Below are 20,391 nucleotides of genomic sequence, written 5' to 3'. Positions count from 1 at the left end.
CGCCTCGAGTCCCTCTCATTTCGTCTCTTGTCGTACTTACGGACGCACGGTCGCATCCTCTTCTTTCGCACGCTTTTTCTTTAATACCTTTTCTCTTTTTATTCTTCTTTCTTTCTTTCTTTCTTTCTTTCTCAATCGACGTTACTTCATCGAGTATTTATATATATATATAGACATATGTATATTTTTTGTTCAACATCTTCTCATTACACACACACACACACACACACACACACACACATATATATATATATGTATGTATGTATGTACTTTCTTGTGGCATACTTTTTGGCACTTTTTTCTTCCTACCTCTCGATGGCTGTTTAGTTTATAGTAAAATTTGTCACTTGTTATAACTCTTTTTCTTAGTAGCCCTGAGTTTTCTTCAAAAGATAAGAAAGTAAATTTATATTTTGGTAGATGATCTCGACTAATTATAGAATTGTGATTCATGAGCGACTAGAGCGATAACGAGCAGACACTACTACGAAGAGCTTGGATACCCTTGAGAACAATGGTGAATTGGGAAAACAATTAAGAAGAAAACGCTGCGAGATTCTACGACGTAGTATCCTTCCTTACAGATGCACAAAAGGTTTTATAACTCTTTCATCGATCCAATAAATTTTACTTTTAACAATTTTATTCATGTCGACTATAATTAACTATTTAACTGAATATATTTATCAAATTGATGATGCATTATTATTATGTTATTTGTAGGTTATTTATAAAGATCCGGTCACATGTATATTAATATAAGCGGTTCAACGGTCTCAAGTTTATTCCAGTGGATCTCAATTTAGAACAAAGTACACCGACAAAGACATTTGATTTCATTTTTTTCGTTTTTCTTTCTTTTTTCTTTTTTTTTTTTTTCCAAATTCAATTAACAGAGCAGAGTGTGAGAATTAGTCACGAAAGTGACATTAATACACTCGGTCGGTAACACAGAGACCGTACGAAAGCCATAATCCATGAAAGTTAATAAGACGAATAAGCGGATGCTCGAGTTAAATCGATCGTCATTTCACCTTTGTGTTTGAGAATATTTCACTTTAAAGAATATCACCGATTTAATGTAATAATTATCGCTCAAACTTTTTTATATTTTAAGTTATATAATATCAATTATATATTTATTGTATATTTATAGTTTGCATATCGTTATACTCTATTAACAGCAATCTTGATACAGTTGAAATGACAAAAATGTACGTGCATTGATAATGTCGTCGCATGTCGAATTCGTTCTGAAAATTTCTTTTTTTTTCGTTTCGAATTTGTCATATGCATACGTGTTTTTTTCTTTTTTTAAAAAAAAAAGAAGAAAAAAAAAAAAGGAAACGAAAAGAAGAAGTATGTTACCAGTCAGTAATGATAATATTCATTAACTATTTATTATTTTTATCATATCGCCTTGAAATAATCAGTTAATGATTTTCATGTGCTTTTACATTCATCTGCGTCGTCGTTAACGTGATAATCACTATTACGTGTCCATACTTACGTGTTTTTTTATTTTCTATTTCCCGTTAGATTTTAAAAATGTTGAAACTTTTTTCCTTAAACTCTGCCAATAATGTGTATTGACATTTGCCGATTTCTTCGCAATAATTAACACCTTTTCGTCAATTCTGAATATCTGAGAGATGGAACCTGTACACATTATACGAGATAACTGGAAATATTTTTTTTTTCCTTTTAATACTGTTTATATCACGAACTGTACACACACACACGCACACAGTTTACGATGTACGTGCGATCACAGATGAATATTTGGATACCGATGATTTCCATTGCAAATTGTTAGTATCGTAAACGAATGCGGAATTAGAGGTAAACACGGTATTAAAACGAGCCGTTACGAAGCTGTTCGAATAACGTCATGGCTTTCGCGAGATACCAACCCCACTCGTTATAAGCACCGAAATACAATCCCTTTCTCTTTTATTTATTCCTTTTTATCTTCATTACTTTTTACAATCTTTTTTGTTTTATGAAATGCAATATCTTTTGTTAAAATAAATTTTCTCTTATAGCGTAGTTTGAACGCTATTCATTTAATTGTTCAAATATTTAATCACATTTTTTTTGCTTAGTATTATTTGATTTTAAACATTAATTTTTATCTTTTTCCAAGAAAAAATAAAAAATGAAAGTACAGTCGGTAAAACAGAGACAGGACGCGTTGAGATTTAAATTCTTTCGCTTGACTCAGAATGTTCGAACGAAAGGATTGCCTGGATTGAGGGCGGGGCGGGGGGGAGAGAAGTGTAAGCTCCCTCCCTTTCTGCCGCCGCCGCCCCCCCCTCCCCTCGCCCTGACTCTTTTTCTCTCTTCGTCGAGCACAGACAATGGATAAGAATGAAGCAAGCGAGATCTCGTTTGGCGTTTTTCTTCTATTCGCTTGGAGCTATGAATGCAGGAACCATTATCGATGACGTTTATTGGCCACGACTCGTTGAGAATAAAGATACAGCTTGCTTGCACGCTTTGCTTCGTTCGTTGTGCTTTGATACACACGGATATAACGTGTAAACCGTGCAACGTGTTCTGCCATGTTTTAATAAATATTAACTTGGTGGAGAGAGAGAGAGAGAGAGAGAGAGAGAGAGAGAGAGAGAGAGAGAGCGTGGCGAAACGAAAAAAGCAAATTTGCTTTCTGAATCATACTTCTTTTTTATCAACGTCGATTTTATTATTAGTTTTTTTCTTTTACTTCTTTCTTCGTTTTCGAAATTGTCGATTTTTATTTATTTCGTTATTTAATTGGAATGATGTTTTAATTAAAAATCGTGATACATTTTTTAATCATTTTTATCGACAAGTTTATAATAATTTTTTTAATTCTCTTTTTCATAGGAGTCTTTTTTAATTTAATTTCTTTTTTATTTCCAACAATTTAGGTTAGTAATACTTATCTTCTCGTAAATAAAGCTTTGTGTGTGTTGAAGCGATTTCAAGCGGTCTTGAAAGACGTCAGTATTTCTATTTATTGTAAACGTTTGTTTACGTTTTAAGGTACAAGGAAAAGATTGCCTTTTAGTCCGAGTTTTATCGTCTGGGCACGTGCCTCGCATTCTTTCTCAGAGGATTATAATTCGACGAAAGAATTCAACGCCAGAGAATTCATTGAAATAGTCGAAGCGAATTGCGTTTTAGATTCTTTTTCGGAATTGTATTAATTTTGTGGTTTTAAAGAATAAACCACTTTATTCCACGTGGCTAAATAAACGTTTAAATTTTAATCTACAACTTTTCATTTTCACGAATATTTAACAAAGAAAATATTTTGGCAATTATTTAAGAAATATTTTAACGAGGTTAATAGAAATTTCTTCTTATTTTTTGAGCTTTATTTCTATGGGTATCGCAACATAATGATTAATTTTCATAGTTTGGGCTAAGAAAGTATAGGTTTAGATAGTTTTTAAGTTCGTATATCACATTTTGAACGTTTCGATATTTTTATATAATAGATCGAAAAATTACAAGCTTCTTAGCGGTCGCGCGGGGCGGGGCGGGGCGCGGGGGGCAGGCATTGCACAGGTGGCCACTGCGCATGCGCCTGGGTTCATTTAGTCTCCTTGCTGGTCCGTCATTTTGAATTATTTTCTGCCATTTGAATTTCGTAGTCTCATCAATTATAGATAATTAGTTAATACCAATTTTCTTAATCTTATATACCAATCGATTGTCGAAGACGCGATTTTCACGCTTGAATGTTCGCAGTTCGTGGAATCGTCTTGTTTAAAAGCTTTCCGCGAAAATAAAATCTCGGCGTCCCCCGGGGACGTTTTCTATTTCAAATTTTCTCACCTATTAACGATGTTCTAATCAATGATTTCTTTCATTAATTAATCGCATTCTATTGTATTTCGTCTTATATGCCATTCTCATATACATATTGACGACGTAAGTACGCATATACATATACACACATATATATATATATGTACACATAGATATCCCTGCCACGAACACACATATCGATACGTCCTAACACATGCATCCAATTAATTTTCTACTTTATTAATATCGATCTAATTTTTTTCAGCTTTCAAGTGCATAAAAATTGAAAAAACTACGCAGTCGCTAGAAATAATATTAACGTAACCTCTCAACACGATCCTCACGTAAGTCCATTTCTTTCTAAATAAATCCTCATGACACGTGCACGCATATTTGTGTGTGTGCGCGCTCGCGAGCGCATGTGACGCTGTATTATTCGAGAAAAATACGATAGATATCGGCTATCAAAAACACGTTTAAACGATCAAAGAGCAATCAAGAGCATGGCCTTGGCACGTCTTTCCTCGGTCGTTTCTACTAATGCAATCTTTGTTGCCATAAGCAGCTTTCCAGACATGCAACAGTGTTTAGATATGCTCTTCTTTAATTCCTGTTCATCTAGCTTTCCATTTACATTATACATATATATATATATATATATATATATATATATGTGTGTGTAATATTTGAATAATAATATTAATATATATTATATAGTCTTTTATAAGCTCAATCATCTATACATAAATATACTTAATCTTAATCAAGAATATTAATAATATTTTTGAATTTTGTTTAGTTTTTATTCATCGCATTCAACAGAACTGTCGAGTTGAACACATTTGGTAGCAACTATTAGATATCTTTTGTTGCTCTTTCTGTATGATATGTGGAAGTAAGCTTATTTTTGAGATAGTTTCATGAAATGTCAACTAGTGTACGAAAAGGTACAAACTACATATTGAATACACAAATCATATATACACATATAACACATCATATAGCAATTGTCTTTTATGGAGTTTCTTTTGCTACATTATCTGCATGGTGTATACGAGTAAGTTTATCTTTAAGAAATTTTAATTCAATTACAACCGGTATAAGAAGTTAGATATTGATTTGAATAAACTGCGTATTGAGTACATAAATTATGATAGATTACTCATTATACGTATACATTTTCATATATTTTACATTTTATTTTAGTCTAGAATATTAATAATATTTTTGAATTTTCTCTGCTCATTATTAATCACGTTCAACTAATTTTTGGATGTATCAATTGTCATGTACTTTCTGCTGCTCATCGTTCAGAAATTTGGATTAAATTACAGCTAATATGAAAAGTTAGCCATTAATTACAAAAAAGGCTGTCGTGCTATACGACTTGATGTGCTTGTGCAATTACTTATTTTAATTTTATCATAGTTTTATAAGCTCTATTACAATATCTAGAGATCTTTCTAGCGTTCTTTTTTTTTTTTTTTTTTTTTCTTTTCTTTTCTTTCTTTTTTAATTATTACTAAAGCATACGAAAGATGTAAATTGTTAATTTTAGATCTGTTTTTGTATTTCTTTTTGCAATGATAACATATATTTAATTATAATATACGCGCTCAGATGTTATTTGTTCGAGTAGAAGGTCACGTCTAAGGTCTCAAAAGATTAAATAGTCAATTTGAGAATAAATTTTGTCAAAGTTTACTCGGAGACTGGTACCGACGAGAGAGAAAAGACAAAGATAGATAATTTGCCCGATGTCCCAAGCGTTGATTCACTCTTTGCCTCGTCATATAATTGTTAGTTGCCATGATTGCGTAGAGCAAATCATACACGCGCGCTTGTGTACGCGAAGGAAGGCATGACGTTTATGATTTGTGGACTTACTTCGATTTCTTTTTTTCCTCGATTCTTAATTTTGAAGAAAATTACTCGGTAGAATATTCCATTATTCGTTGTTGTTATTTTTCTCCTTATCATATTTTTACATTTATTTTCTAATTTCTTTAATAATATTTTTATATTTTCTATTAATTTTTCTCTCAGGTCGGTTGTTCTTTTCTTTTTTCTATATACCTTTTTACTAATATTCTTTTATGTTCTATTGTTCTGTTATTCGTTTGCAATAGTTCTTCTTATTACTATGCTTTAATATTAATATTATTAATCACGTTTTTACTATCTCTCTCACACACACGCGCACACATATTTGAATAACGAAATACACATATGTGCACATATGTGCACATATGTGCACATATGTCATATGTGTATACGTGATGATAAGTACGTATCGACGTATTATTCATCTTCTTTTTTAAGCATTTTGCTTCTGAGAAAACCAAAGATGATATCACCAAAGATATGGCATAATTTTCTTTATGATAATATTTTGTAAAGCGCTTGTCGACTACTAGCGCATACTAACAAGAATTATTATGGAACATATGAGTCAGTTGCAAAGTGCGATTATGTCGAGTCACGTAAAATATGATTAGACATTTGTTCTTTATCTTGTTCTAGAACTTAATATGGATTAGTATGAATTTAACGAGAAAGTCGATTGATTTGATTGTTAACCTTGAAAACACAAATCTTGGGCCGCTATACATTCATTCTTGCTAATCTATAAATCCTGTTGAGGACAAATCATTGAAGAGTGAAACTTGCTACCGCAATTGCAATAGGAATTTCTGCTCAGAAAAATTCAGGAGAAAAAAGAAGATGAATGAAAAAAGGAAACCAAAGTTGAAGCAGATTTAATTTATTTTTTATTTTTGTTTTCTCTCTCTCTCTCTCTCTCTCTCTCTCTCTCTCTCCCTCTGTCTAGTGTGCAGGTTCGCTAGAAAAAAGCAATCAGCACAGTAGCGAATGTAAGTAGAAGGAGGAAGGTATCACCCAGTGACCCTATCGTGTCTGGTTGCACCAGGTACAAGTTATAGATTACTTTGGCGAGGAGTACGGTTGCTATAGCTGCGGATAGGGAAGCTCTCTTTACCAGCCGTGTGTGGTGGTTGCATTCGAAGAAAGACTCCAGTCCAATCTTGAGTGGCTATCTCGAGTTAGATCGATTCGAGTGTGACGGTAGTGGTCATTGGATGAGATCCCCCGAAGTACTATACGAGTTTCTTTTCTTTTCTTTTTTTGTCTTTTTTTTCTTTTCTCATCTTTCGAGAACGAAGACATATTTCCGTGTCCGAAAATGTCTAGGGTTAGTGGTCGGCCTTGATTGTATTCGAAAAGATCCGAGCGAGATTCGAGCGATAACCTCAGCCAGTGTTACTTCGACCCTATAAGAAGAAAAAAGGAGGAAGGAGAAGAAGAAGAAGAAGAAGAAGAAGAAGAAGCCAAGTTGTTAAGAGAATGCCTGAATGGGTGGTGTGTGTTCATGGAGATCACCAGGAGTAGAACAGGTCAACGTTAACTCGATCTTGGATCGCGTGATAAGCCAGGCAAGCAACCAAGATGATTGTTTGCTCTATCGTCTAGCAAATTACAAGAAGGGGGGTGAATTGATAGAGGCATATAATTTGGGCGGTCAGCTGGAAGTGGAGAAGTTGATGAGAGAACAGTTTGGTATATTGATGTATGGCGATGGTAAAGGGCAGTTAATCAATCGTGCCGAATACTTACGTTGGAAATTTCGCGATAGGGAAGAAGTGATATTACCGATAGAAGCATCCTTGCTACGTTTTGATCCTTTAGCAAAGTGGAAAGATCACGAAGCATGCTGGCAAATGCAATATCGCGGATCCCTAGGAGAAAGTTTATTACACGTACTGATAATATGCGACACCAGGATGCATACCAGAATCGCTAGGATTCTACTCAAGTGCTTTCCAAGATTGTCCATTGACGTGGTAGAAGGTGAAGAATATCTCGGTGCCAGTCCGCTTCATCTTGCCATTGTTTATAACAATAATGAACTGATACAGGATCTGGTAGATGCCGGTGCTATCGTTTCTCAACGTGCCATAGGTAGCTTTTTCCTTCCTAAAGATCAACAAAGATCAAATCCAGCGAGGAATACCGATTACGAGGGTCTCGCTTATCTCGGCGAATACCCACTTGCTTGGGCCGCTTGCTGCGCTAACGAGAGCGCCTATAATCTTTTGCTCGATGTCGGTGCCGATCCTGACAAACAGGATTCTTTTGGTAACATGATATTGCATATGGTCGTTGTTTGCGACAAATTGGTGAGTTATGAAAATAATATTTATAAGGAGAATAATAAAGGGACGAACTTGACATCTTTTATCAAACATTCAAAAAAAAAGTGTACAAGCAAATTTTTGCTACGCACGTCGGTGAGATAGATTATTCATTTTTATTTTTTAAATTAACTCGCGAAAGTCGAGTCAGAGATTAAAAGGGCTGAAATTCGATAGCTGAAGGCCATTAGAAACGAAACAATCCACGTAATATCTCCCTGCGAGAAAATATCATTTTCAGAGTAGCTCATGCAAGCTATGAGAGCTTGCGCGAGGACGACTTCATTCTCCGACCGTTTAAAAGCTTTATCATTTAATTAATTATTCGATTAATACGTATCGATGCTATTTCTAGAGATGAGACAAAGGGAAAGAGATGTTCTTTCGAAAATTAAATATACAATATCGAACGATCACATCGAACTTTGCATTCGAAACGATAATTCGATGAATAATGAAGAATAATGAAAAGAAGGATATTAACGGATAAAACTTGTTTTCTTTTTTTTTTATTTCTTTTTTCTTATTTTCTCTACAGTGTAATGGATATCCCAACTATTTTATAACGCTCTCATTATTCGTATATTATGACTAATAAACAATTCGAAACACAAGGTTTTTCCTGTCCGGGTTATACCAACGTATTAATATAGTTTAGAGCAGGAATATGACTTGGCTCCGGAAACTCATCACTGATCAATTCTGCAACACAAAATATAGATATCTGTATCTATGTCTTTATTACGCGCGCGCGCACACACACACACACACACACACACTTATATATATATATATATATACATAGTTTGATCACATCCAATATAGGACATGTTCGGGTATGCTCTACGACATCCGAAGCTTCCAGCTCGCAATGGGATTCTAAATACCGCTGGCCTGTCCCCGTTGACACTAGCCTGCCAGCTGGGACGTGCTGAGGTCTTTCGAGAGATGCTGGAACTGTCAGCACGAGAGTTCTGGCGCTACAGTAATATCACCTGTTCGGCGTACCCTCTTAATGCACTCGACACGATCCTGCCCGACGGTGGAACAAGTACGTCGTAAAGCTAATCGAATTACACGCTTACGAGAATCGCGATATCTGTCTCTGTCTCTCGCTTCGTGTGTGTGTGTGGGGAGACAAGGACGTTCAAGAGAGATCTTACCGACTCTGGCTCTAGCACTAGCTCTAGCTTTCTCTCTCTCTCTCTCTCTCTCTTTGGCATATTCCATCTAATTGCTATGACTTAAGATCGAATTGCCATGAACTGATTCGTGATCTAGCTCTTCTGGTATGTCGCATAGTTTCTAATCTGGACCGACCCGTGACTTTTGGCGAAAACAACTCGGTCGAGAAAGTAGAAAAATTAATGAAATCGATAAGTAAATAACATTGAAATTTCTACGTGGTAGAGATAAGAAGGGTAAACTGCTAGTTAATTTAGTGGAAAAAGTAATGCCGGCAAAATTCAAGCATGATAAAATGAGAATAAAAATAAGTGGATGCACAAAATGAAAATTAATCTCATGACGAATGTGTTTGATATCTTAGTAGAATGTTGCTCAAAAAGAAGAAAAACAAATAAGAAAGAAAATGCTATTTTTCTTTTTTTTCTTTTTGGTAGATCAAAAGTTTCTAAACGATTCTACGAATCGATTACTCTTTTTCGAAACCTAACTCGATGAGAAGTCTCGAAAAAGAGTAATTTATTTTTAAAATCACTTAGTAACTTTTGGCCCTTATCCCGTAGAAAAAAATGAACTAGAGACTAGTGTGTGGTAAGTGCACATTTTTTTTCTTCTTCTTTTCTTTCTTCTTTCTTTTTTTTTCTTTTTTTTTTTTTTTTTTTTTTTTTTTTTTTTTTTTTTTTTTTTTTTTTTTTTTTTAACGGGATGAAAAAGTTCATCGATTGAGTCGAATTAATCGGCTGATTTAAGCGAAACTATGGAAGGTATAGTAGGATACATCTGTCTTCTTCGTTGAGACGAGTTTTCTGACTGGACTTCGAAGAGATCCTTCTCCTAAAGTGATGGTACGGGGATACGGGAAGAAGGGTCGTTGTAGGATGCAATTACGGGCATTTAACGAAGTTTCGAGATTAGCCGCGGACTCTCTGGAGCTCGCGTTTCATTTAGTTTCGGAATCCATTATCCCTCTTACCCTTTTCCGATCCTGAACTGAACCTATTGTCGTTCGATCCTATATCTAGATGGACAGATAGATAGATAGATAGATAGATAGATAGATAGATAGATAGATAGATAGGTAGAAGAAAGAGACTTGGGAAGTGATCGTTGGAGCGAACTCGGTAGCTACTACTATCGACTTTTGGTCCGATTGCTCGCTCGCTCGCTACTTGCCTCTTCTCTAATCATTATCAATAGAGTTTTAGGCCAACTTAACCGATCTAATTTTATCGTCATTATTATTTAATTAAAAACGTTTAGAGACGTCCAAATACATAGGTATGTAATAATATATGTATTCCATGTATATATTAGCCGATATATCGAGGAATTTTTATTTATTTATTTAATGCCGTCGATGAACATCAGCGTTACGCTTATCATATATTGTACGTGTTAATATTATCGCTATTGTTTCTCACGTTTTTACCCAGCCATCGATATCTATGACAAATTGTTGTCAAATTTTTAATTTTTTTCCCACTTTATCGTAATTTATCAGTCATAATATATTATTTATTAGAAAAGCGAGTTATCGACCGTGTAATACGATTAATGTCAAACGTGATCGTTTGACTTTTATAAAAGTTCATTAATTCCATCATAAAGTTACTATTAGAACAAAACCGAAATTCAATTAAAATCGATCTATTGTCAACATCTTTTAATTTCATTAGAGATGAATTGTGTTCCAACATGTTTCGTTAGAAATTAGGTATAACCGAGAGAAAAAAAAATGAAATATAATTGATGGTATAAAATTGACCGAACCAACGGGAAGAAAAAGAAACTGAATAAAAAAAGAACATGATGGCGTGTCGATTAAATCCATTTTATATTTTTTCGATCCTTCGTAGGAACAATAGAGGTGTCAAAGCTAAAAAATGAAAGACAGAAAAAAAATCAAAAGCGTTTGACCCGTTGAAGTGTGGGGAGGGGTGTTGTAAGGGTGGTGAGGAGCTGCCTGAAGAGGTGGACGAGGAAGGGGGACGGGGACGAAGGCAGGGATTGAAGGCAGTGAAATTGAAAATTTTCGTGTACACTCGAGCTGCCGGCAAAAGCAGCAGCTTTGCTTTGCTCGAGTGATTAAGGATCCTAAGGACACGCTCGGCGCAAGGACTTGACGGAAACTTCTTCCATGTAGTCGCGAGCGACAACGCCTCTCTTCTACGAGATATCGATCGCGATATAACGTTAGAAAAGGACAGGAAGGAGGAAAGGGAGAGGGAGGGAGGGAGGGAGCGAGGGAGAGAGAGAGAGAGAGAGAGAGAGAGAGAGTGAGAGAGAGAGAGAGAGAGAGAGAGTAGCCGAGGGAATCTTGGCTCGAAACGAACGTGCTTAATATTTCAAGAAGACGCGAGACAACGAGACTAACTATTTATGGTAAAATATATATCTCTCTTCAAAGTTTATTAATCATCCATCTTAATGTTTCATATTGTTATCTATTATCCACGTTGTATCATAATTTGGTAAATCAATAATTTTGTTACGATCGGAATTAAGGGAAAAAAAGAAGAAAATGAAATTTGTTTTCCAACGATTCATCATAGATATATCAAAGAGGTTGATCTAATGGTTTTAATAATGGTAAAAAATGTATAAATCTTAAGTTGGAAGCCTAGGAACTTTATTAATGCGCGCATAGATATGGAATAGAATGAGATTCTAATTCGTGGACATGTAATAGGCTGTCGTCGAGAAAGGAGAAGTCATAATCATCGCGGTCGCGGTTCTCCCTAAGGCCTCGAAACCTCGAAGCCCCCGAAAAGCGATGTTTCATTAACCCGCAAACGGTCCCCATGCCGAATTTCTATTTCAGACTGGAACTCCGCCCTATTCATCATCCTGAATGGTACGAAGGAGGAGCATTTGAACATGCTGGACGGCGGCATTATTCAGCGATTACTCGAGGAAAAATGGAAGACCTTTGCTCGAGTAAGTATTATTATACTTAAAATAAACAAAAAGGTATAAAAAGAGACGACAAAAAGTAACGAAAACAAAAAGATACAAATAAAATAAAAAAGAAAAAAAAAATTAAAGAATAAAAAAATTCCCTATCGAGTCAAATGTTCCATCGTCATCGTCGTCATCATCATCATCATCATCATCATCATCATCGATTTTATTCATTCGTTCTCTTTTATTATTATTCGTAATTTTATTATTCGTAATGATAAAGAGAGGGAGGGAGAGAGAGAGAGAGAAAAGAGGAGGATAAACCTAGGAAAGGGTAGACATAGAGAGAGATCGATTTTCGCTTAGCGTCACTTTCACGTAAGAGTGTCAGAGGGTGGCGCAGTGGGGGAAGGGGTGAGTCTGCGTTCTGCATGGATATCATCGCAGGAGATAGAGAGAGATGGACAGACATAGATATATACAGGGTGAGCCAAAAGTTCCTGGCTGATATTAAAAAATCAATCATTCTTTTTCGAGACTTTTTACAGACTTTTCTTGCGATTAGGCTTGTAACTTTACTTTAGTTAGGCTTATAGTTTTGCTATCTGAAATAACAAAATTTTACCTAGAAAGTCTCGAAAGAGGATAATTAATTTTTTTAAATCATCTAAGAGCATTTATCTCACCGTGTGGGTAGTATTCCGGGTATCGTATCCAGCATACGTGGACAGAATACGGTTTTGTATTATTATTTTACGAACGTTCAAGTGACAACGACGGCGAGGTCGAGGACGAGTTGATCTCTCTCGATCGAGAGAATCCCATGGAACGATTTTCATGGTACATACAACAAGTGCGACGTCGATGAGGCTTTCGAGTGATCGCAAATAATTGCCTGAATTATTTCAACTTAGTCCAGTGACCATCAACGTTGTGACGTCGATCTCCAAGCAATTTTGGCTCGCGTCGGAGAGGATCCTCGTCGATCCACGATTTTCTGATCGCAATTGCGATCTCTCTCTCTCCCTCTCTCTCTCTCTCTCCCCCCCTCTTTTATCTCCATCGCTCTCATTTATATCACGGCGAGAGTTTCCTTTTCAATCTGTTCTCATGTACGTCCGTATATTCGTGTACGTGTGCATATGGGGCTTATATAGGTGGTTTTATTTTTAAATTGTTATATATATATATATATGTGTGTGTGTGTGTGTGTGTGTGTGTGTGTGTGTGTGTGTATAACAATTTATTCATTATTTTGTCATAATAATTAATCTATAGGACAGTAGAGTTTTGTGATAATAATAGTATAGTAAATGATACATTATTATCGTTACACATTGCTATGCCGTACTGATAATACTGTACAATATTATTGTAAATGTAATAATGCAATGCAGAAAGAAATTTTGTCAACCTGTTGAAAATCTGATTGAATCGTTATATATCAAAGTTACAGTTCTTGAAACATTTGATAATCCTGGCCTTCCATTTGACATCACTGTCCCTGGCGATTTACCTGCGACCTGCCGAGTTGGATGCTGTTCTTTTAAAATGGCCGGAGGAGATAACGGAGATGGCACGCATAGCGGCTGAGTGTATCACCATAGCCGGAGTATTCAACTACATTTTCCTTCAGCAAGGCGGTGAAATGATGAACGTTGGCTTGCTATCCTTTTTCAAGCAACTGGTATTAAAGAACAAAGGGGGAAAAAAACAAAAAAAAAACAAAAAAAAAAAAAAGAAAGAAAGGAAAAACAATAGAAGAACGAGGAGAAAGAGAGAAGAAAAAAATGGAAGAAGGAGATATCATCTTCTTTAATATCACGAAACGTCCAACATTTCTTGATCACGAAATAGCTAGTAGACATCGTTGGCTCATAACTCGATGGGGGAGGGAAGGTGATCCGGGTATAAACAAGAAATGTTACGCAAACGGTTGGTCAACGAACTGTAACCAGTCACGAGAGATGCACCCGTTGATATACATATTAGCTCTTTTCAAAGTCTGCATCTAACGAGTCACTATGATCATGATGATAGTAATCATGATTATGCTAATGATCAATTCGCGAGCTACATATACTTTTATTACACATTATACTACTTCCTCTCTCTCTCTCTCTCTCTGTAATTTTTTTTCTTTTGTATATTTCCTTTTGTTAATTCAAAGTTAATAACAAAGACTGTGATCGTCCCTTACAACTCTCTCCTTTTCAACGAGGTAATTTTACAAAAGGATTTGAATTTCAGACGCACGAGCCGGCAAAATTGATCTTTTTCATCAGTAATTTGCTCATTGTTGCCTGCATACCATTCCGTTTCTTTGGTAATCGTGACGCCGAGGATGCCATCTTGATTGTCGCCGTGCCTACCTCTTGGTTTCTTCTCATGTTTTTCGCCGGGTATGTCAATTTTTTCATATATTTAAAGTCTCTTAGAAAAATAAGCGATTGTAGTATAGTATATTAAAAAGAACAAGCTTAACGAAATACTTCGATTATGAAAAAAAAAAAAAAAAGAAACACACGAAATCGTTATTAACAAGAAGGAATAATTTCTCAAGAATTCTTTGAAAGTTACCAATCTCTTTTTTTTTTTTTTTTTTTTTTTTTTTTTTTTCTTTTTTTTTAAGCAAAAATTCCGATGATCTACGAATATTTTCTCTCTCTCTCTCTCTCTCTCTCTCTCTCCCCCCCCCCCACTCATATTCCTTTTTGTTCCTTTTATAAAAACTTTTTCCTTCTCTCGTTCTTTTTTTCTTTTCTCTTCTCTTCTTATTCTTTCTTTTTTTTTTTCTTTTTTTTTTTTTTTGTTTCTTCCGCTCGCTTTGTCTTGTTGGCTCGAGTCCGTCGTCGTTGTCGTCGTCGTCGTCGTTGTGTTCGGGCCGAAGCACAAGCTCGTCGTTGCATTCTCTCGGAGTAGGTTCTCTCGACGAGGTAAAGACGTTCGTCAAAGTGTCGTTAAAGCAGAGCTGGAATGCCACTCGAAGTCACCGTCGAAGATGTGAGAAACGGTGTGTGCTTCTTCGGGGCAAAGCCTCGTGGCGAACCTTTGCTTCATAAGTGCCTTAGGAAGCCATTGACGTAACCATTTTACATTGCAAATTTTCTAATTTTCTTTCCTTTTTTATGATGTTGTTTGCGTATTTTTGTTTCCTTTTTCTTGTACGGAATGTGCGTTCCATCCAGGTGATTTTAAAAATCAATTACTCCGTCGACACTTTCTAGATCCATTTTCTTCTCAGATTGTAAAACAACGATAAGCCTGAACATGGGCCAAGCCATAGATATTTAATCCCTAGTATTTTTAGAAAAAAATTATTTTAAATCGATAATACGAACGTTCTAATGATTGTATAAATAAATAAGTAAATAATTCATATCCCCGGGAAGAGAGAAAAGTAATACTTTTTTTTTGTTTTTCTTTTCCTGCTTTTTTCCCCCTTTATTTTCCCCCTTTATTTCCTCTGTCCAGTTATAATTTAATAAATAAATTTGTTCGTATTAAAATAACTCGCCTCCCGAGATAATATAATTTAATAAATGATATAAAAGTTAAAAAATGTATTCTCCCCCGAGAGAGATATGATTAAAATTAATTCGAAAGAGGAGAGAAAAAAAATATTTATCAAACGCTTGTGAAAGTTCTTTACCGAGCGCGTCGCCTCGATAAAAAAAGGAATGAAAGAAAGAAAGGAATAGGACGTCCGCCGTCCGTCCAATCCTAGGCGACTCTAAAATACAAGCCTCGAGAAAGCCTCGAAAAAAGTATAATCTATTTTCAATATCATCCAGGAACTTTTGGCCCAGCCTGTAAAAGTTAGAGAAACAAAAAAGAAAGAAAGAAGGGATAAAATTTTTATCTTGAACAATAAAGCTTTTATTATTTGCATTCGCGAGTGCTGCGTGTGCACGTACGGAAAGAAGAATCGCGAAGCGAATATTAATTCGCGCGACTCCGCAACTAGGAAATTATATTCGTCGGGTTCTTGCACCTCGTGCCGTCACGTTCCCGGCGATAACGAACCATCGAAACTATAATTAATCACTCGAAATATTTCTTTTCTTTCTCGATAATTTCCTATCGTTCGCTCGTTTTCTATCTTTCGTTTCTTTCCTTTTCCTCGAAGGAAGAAGAAAAAGAAAAACAGAATCGTCGCGATTAGATTAACGATTTCTAAGTAACAATAAAATTAAGAATTACGATTATTTATCGTTTGGAATATAAAAGGAAATGAACGAATAACGAGACTAGATAGCAATAAATGTTCAATAATGTTCATTTCAATAGTGGGATAACAGAGCGCGATGATTATTAGAAAATGGGGGAGATTAGGAGGAAGGTTTATGTGGGTGATACGCCAATGTAATGACCCCGAGGCCAAGTCTCGTACAGTGGCTATAGAGAAGTACGATGGCTATGAAGAAGGAATATGGTAATGCCAAGTATAACCGTCGCCACTTCGTCGCCGATCATTCGAAAACGCGAGGATAATTCATAGGCGTGAAAGTGCATTGCCATAGGCGTAAGCGCCTTTTCGTTCTCAGTCTCGCGTTGATAGTCCTGTCAACCGATAAATCCACTTCCGCCGAGTATGTTTCCTTCTTCTTCGCGTGTAAATCTCAAGTCTTGAATGACGATGATCGATAGATCCTATCGTTTCGACGATCTAAGAGGAAATTTCAATCGAAATTGAAAGTTTACTATTAAAGAAAATTTACCATTAAAGAGAATGAAAAATTTTCTTCTTCCATTGTTGTAACCAACCAATTGGGTGGGCCAATCATTTTTAAACCGTAACGTTATTTTACGTGATCATCGAAAATTCGATTATACTTCTTTTTCGAGACGTTTTGTCGAGACTTTGTTCGCTATCCGAAGGAAAAATTAGCTCGCAAAGTCTCGAGAAAGGGATTAATTGATTTTTAATATCACCTTGAAACTTTGTATCGATTATTTCGTGCGCGTGTACGTGCACACAGATATCGCCGGATTCTACAATAATCGATTCTGTAATCAAAGAAATAAAACGTATGCATTCGCGTTAAATGTTCACGCCGCTTTAATGGAACGATCGGAAATATATAGACGTCTACTTTATAGCTACGTATACGTTGCACGTTTCTGCGGCAGCTCGTGCATAGAGAACACGGAATCCTTTCATATCGAATTCCCCAAATTATGAACCTATTACACGAAAGGCGAAATCATTTTCAATGCAGCTAAAAGAGTTCTCTCTCTCCCTCGTCTATGGGGAATAATAGTAATGATAATAATAACAATAATAATAATAATAATGATAATAATTCGATCGCTTTTCCCTTTATGATATTTTATCCGTTGAGTTCTCCTTGCATCCGACTTTACATTCGACAATTTTGGATTCATTAATCGGTAATGAGATCGAAAATTGTGAAAAAAAAAAATAAAATGGACAAAAGTATTCAATTATTATTTACAATTTATAATATATCTAAGAGGAGAGTATTACATTTTGACATTTTTGTGAAAACACCTATTAAAATTCAATGCACGTGCCTTTACTTTCTGTTCTATTCTCGAGGCGGATGCACTCCGGAAATAAGAAGAAAACATTTTTAATAGTAACTTCCCCCTCTTTCTTACCCTTCCTCTTCTCGAACGAAAAGAATTTCTTAGGGTTGTCATATACAGAATCGAACTTTTACCAGGTGCATTATACATTACAATTATTATTGTTATTATTACTATTATTATTATTATTATTATTATTATTTCTGAGTCGTTTGGTAATGAAGCAAAACGTTTATTGCTTTAAAATCAAAATGGACAATTATTAACTCTCTAAAATATACTTTATAAGGAGAGAGAGAGAGAGTATTACACATTAGATTTATTTAGTTGATATAGTGTCAAAGTGGTATCACACTCGAGTATAATTACTGTCCATCAACGCGTCCCTTTTGTCCCTGGCGATGTCGTTTAAGTACATCAACGTTTGGTAATGAGTAAAAGCCAGCAGCCTCGCGCGCTTCTACTATCTTCCTCTACCCACTTCTTCGTATACGATGCATCATAATACGCGAGCGTATAAGTGCACTTACTATAGTCACCATTACATCGGAACCAATCTGGACACACTAAATTCATTTCCTCAAAGTCTCTGATGATGGAGATAGGACATGAATATTACAATATTTCATTAATATTTAATTTTTACAAAGAAAATTTTTACTATACTTTTATTCGTATTATTCCTTTTTCGTTCTTTTTTTTCTTTCCCCCCCCCCCCAACCCCCAACCCCCCTTTAATATTTCAAGCTTAATATTTCATTTAATATTTCATGTAATTTTTTGTTTTCACGCATTATTATTATTATTATTGTAGTATCGTTCGAATGCAAAAAATTAGTTAAATATATAGAAAAATAATTTTTGTAATATCTAATGCGTGGTATACTTATTTTCAAGTATACTTTGGTCAATAAAGCGATTGATATATTTAATATATATTTTCTAAGAACTTTGAAAAATAACAAATAATGATAATGCAGCTGCGTTCTGTTCCGACGTGTCGACATATCGATCGAGTTTTACTCATCAGTAACATCAGAGAGGGACTCTCTCCTCATCTTCTTCCAAACTCTAATCGATATGTGACCTTATCTAGTAACTGGGGTTACTGACGTTCATAAATCCACGTCGACGGAGTTAAGTTCAAGGGAAAGTACAGACTCGATAGAAAATTGGACGAAAAGTAGTCTCTATTTCTCTCTCTCTCTCTCTCTCTGTGAACATTTAATTGTTTTAAGTCGATTTCGTTAACGAGAGATGATCGAGTTAGATGCAACAAAGATAAAAGAGATAAGGTAATAAAGAAGAGGATAACGAAGAAAAACGTTCATCCATTCAATAATGAACAATGGACGTCGCTCGTTAATTGACTTTGATCACTGAATTGTTCTAATTTCTTGTCATCAATTCAAATTCGTATTTGAATGAATAAGATGTTAAAAATATCAAGAGTGGGCCAAAAGTTTCCAAGTGATTATAAAAGTCAGTTAGTCCTTTTCGAGACATTTTAGGCTTTACGATCTAAAAAAAGATAATTGAAATTACCCTAGGAACACACTTTTGGCCCACCCTGTATTTTCTCTCCCTCCCTCTCTTTAGTATTCTACCTTTATGTCTTTGAAAGAGAGAGAGAGGGAGAGGGAGAGAGAGTGAAGCGGAGGATAACGAGACCGCAATAAGCGCTGTCACTTTACGGATATAGCAGACGATAGAAGGAAAGGATATATGCTACGAAGATAATAATTCTTGAGCTTCCTCTCCTCGGCCATTTTCCTTATAACCTTCTTCTTCCTCTTTTCGGAGGGAAAAAGGGGTAAAACAGTTATGTAAAAAGCCTTCGTTACGAGAAACTCCTCTCTTATATCTGATCTTTTATGGATAATTCTCTATCTCTTTCCCTCTCAGTCACTTGCGTCAACGTGTTATTTTATATTTAGATAGATAATAGATTAATTTCATACGGCATTATATCATATATAATTCAATTTTTATATCGTTGGAGTTTATCATTTAACATCAATTGTTAAATTTAATATTATGTAATTTGAAATTGTCTCGAAAACAAATGATTTGTCAATTAATTTTTCTTAATGAAACAGAGCCATTCGACTTACTGGACCATTCGTCACGATGATATATAGCATGATAACAGGAGATATGCTTACGTTTGGTATCATTTATGCCGTCGTACTATTCGGATTCTCTCAATCGTTCTACTTTCTTTATAAGGGCTTTCCCGGTGTCAAATCATCCCTATATCATTCTTATCATTCTACTTGGATGGCATTGCTTCAAATAACTCTAGGTGATTATAACGTAAGTTCTTCTTAATTTTTTTCCTTTCGCAACAAAATTCTATAATATCTCTTTTAATTCGACGAATGATCTTTTTTCTTTCCTTTTTATTCACAGTACACCGATTTGAGTTATACGACGTATCCTAATCTCAGCAAAACAGTGTTCGCCATATTCATGGTACTGGTACCGATATTACTACTCAATATGTTGATAGCCATGATGGGTAATACGTATGCTCACGTGATCGAGCAGAGTGAAAAAGAATGGGTAAAACAAGTAAGATATAACTTTGATATTTATAATAAAGAAACTTGAATGCTAACTAATGGCCTATGAATGAAAAACGGAAGAAAATTAAATGATTATAATCTTTTTATTATTAGTCGAAAACGTCAAATTGTTTTTAATAGAATGCGGTATAATATTGGAAAATTTGTCCCAACAA

At 35.2% G+C, this 20,391-nt stretch overlaps 2 protein-coding genes and 1 long non-coding RNA gene across 12 annotated transcripts in view; 2 read left to right on the top strand and 1 right to left on the bottom strand.

The window, feature by feature from the left end:
- LOC124956000 overlaps positions 1-1,370 on the top strand; it is a 33,876-nt gene extending 32,506 nt beyond the window's left edge. The window contains exons 7-8 of the long non-coding RNA XR_007103050.1: positions 421-595; positions 724-1,370. This is a non-coding gene — a long non-coding RNA (uncharacterized LOC124956000). The remainder of the gene's footprint in view (positions 1-420; positions 596-723) is intronic.
- A 3,240-nt stretch (positions 1,371-4,610) lies between these two features.
- Positions 4,611-20,391, bottom strand: part of LOC124955979 (leucine-rich repeat-containing protein 4B) — a 56,571-nt gene continuing 40,790 nt past the window's right edge. For 2 of the 3 annotated variants that reach the window (XM_047511249.1, XM_047511251.1), the window contains one exon: positions 4,630-8,711. The gene's annotated coding sequence lies outside the window, so the exon portion shown is untranslated. Of the gene's footprint in view, positions 8,712-8,810; positions 12,248-20,391 lie in introns of those variants that run through there. The other variant, XR_007103043.1, reaches the window with a different exon arrangement.
- Positions 6,657-20,391, top strand: part of LOC124955974 — a 22,940-nt gene continuing 9,205 nt past the window's right edge. For 5 of the 8 annotated variants that reach the window (XM_047511222.1, XM_047511221.1, XM_047511219.1 and 2 more), the window contains exons 1-7: positions 6,657-7,994; positions 8,835-9,060; positions 12,016-12,131; positions 13,546-13,782; positions 14,346-14,497; positions 19,748-19,964; positions 20,061-20,222. In XM_047511222.1, coding sequence (XP_047367178.1) covers positions 7,170-7,994; positions 8,835-9,060; positions 12,016-12,131; positions 13,546-13,782; positions 14,346-14,497; positions 19,748-19,964; positions 20,061-20,222 — 1,935 coding nt within the window. In that variant the 5' untranslated portion in view covers positions 6,657-7,169. The remainder of the gene's footprint in view (positions 7,995-8,834; positions 9,061-12,015; positions 12,132-13,545; positions 13,783-14,345; positions 14,498-19,747; positions 19,965-20,060; positions 20,223-20,391) is intronic. The other 3 variants (XM_047511224.1, XM_047511223.1, XM_047511225.1) reach the window with 3 other exon arrangements.

Source organism: Vespa velutina, chromosome 20 (assembly GCF_912470025.1).
Source record: "Vespa velutina chromosome 20, iVesVel2.1, whole genome shotgun sequence".
NCBI classification, from domain to species: Eukaryota; Metazoa; Arthropoda; class Insecta; order Hymenoptera; family Vespidae; genus Vespa; species Vespa velutina.
This window is presented reverse-complemented; position numbering and strand designations above follow the sequence as displayed.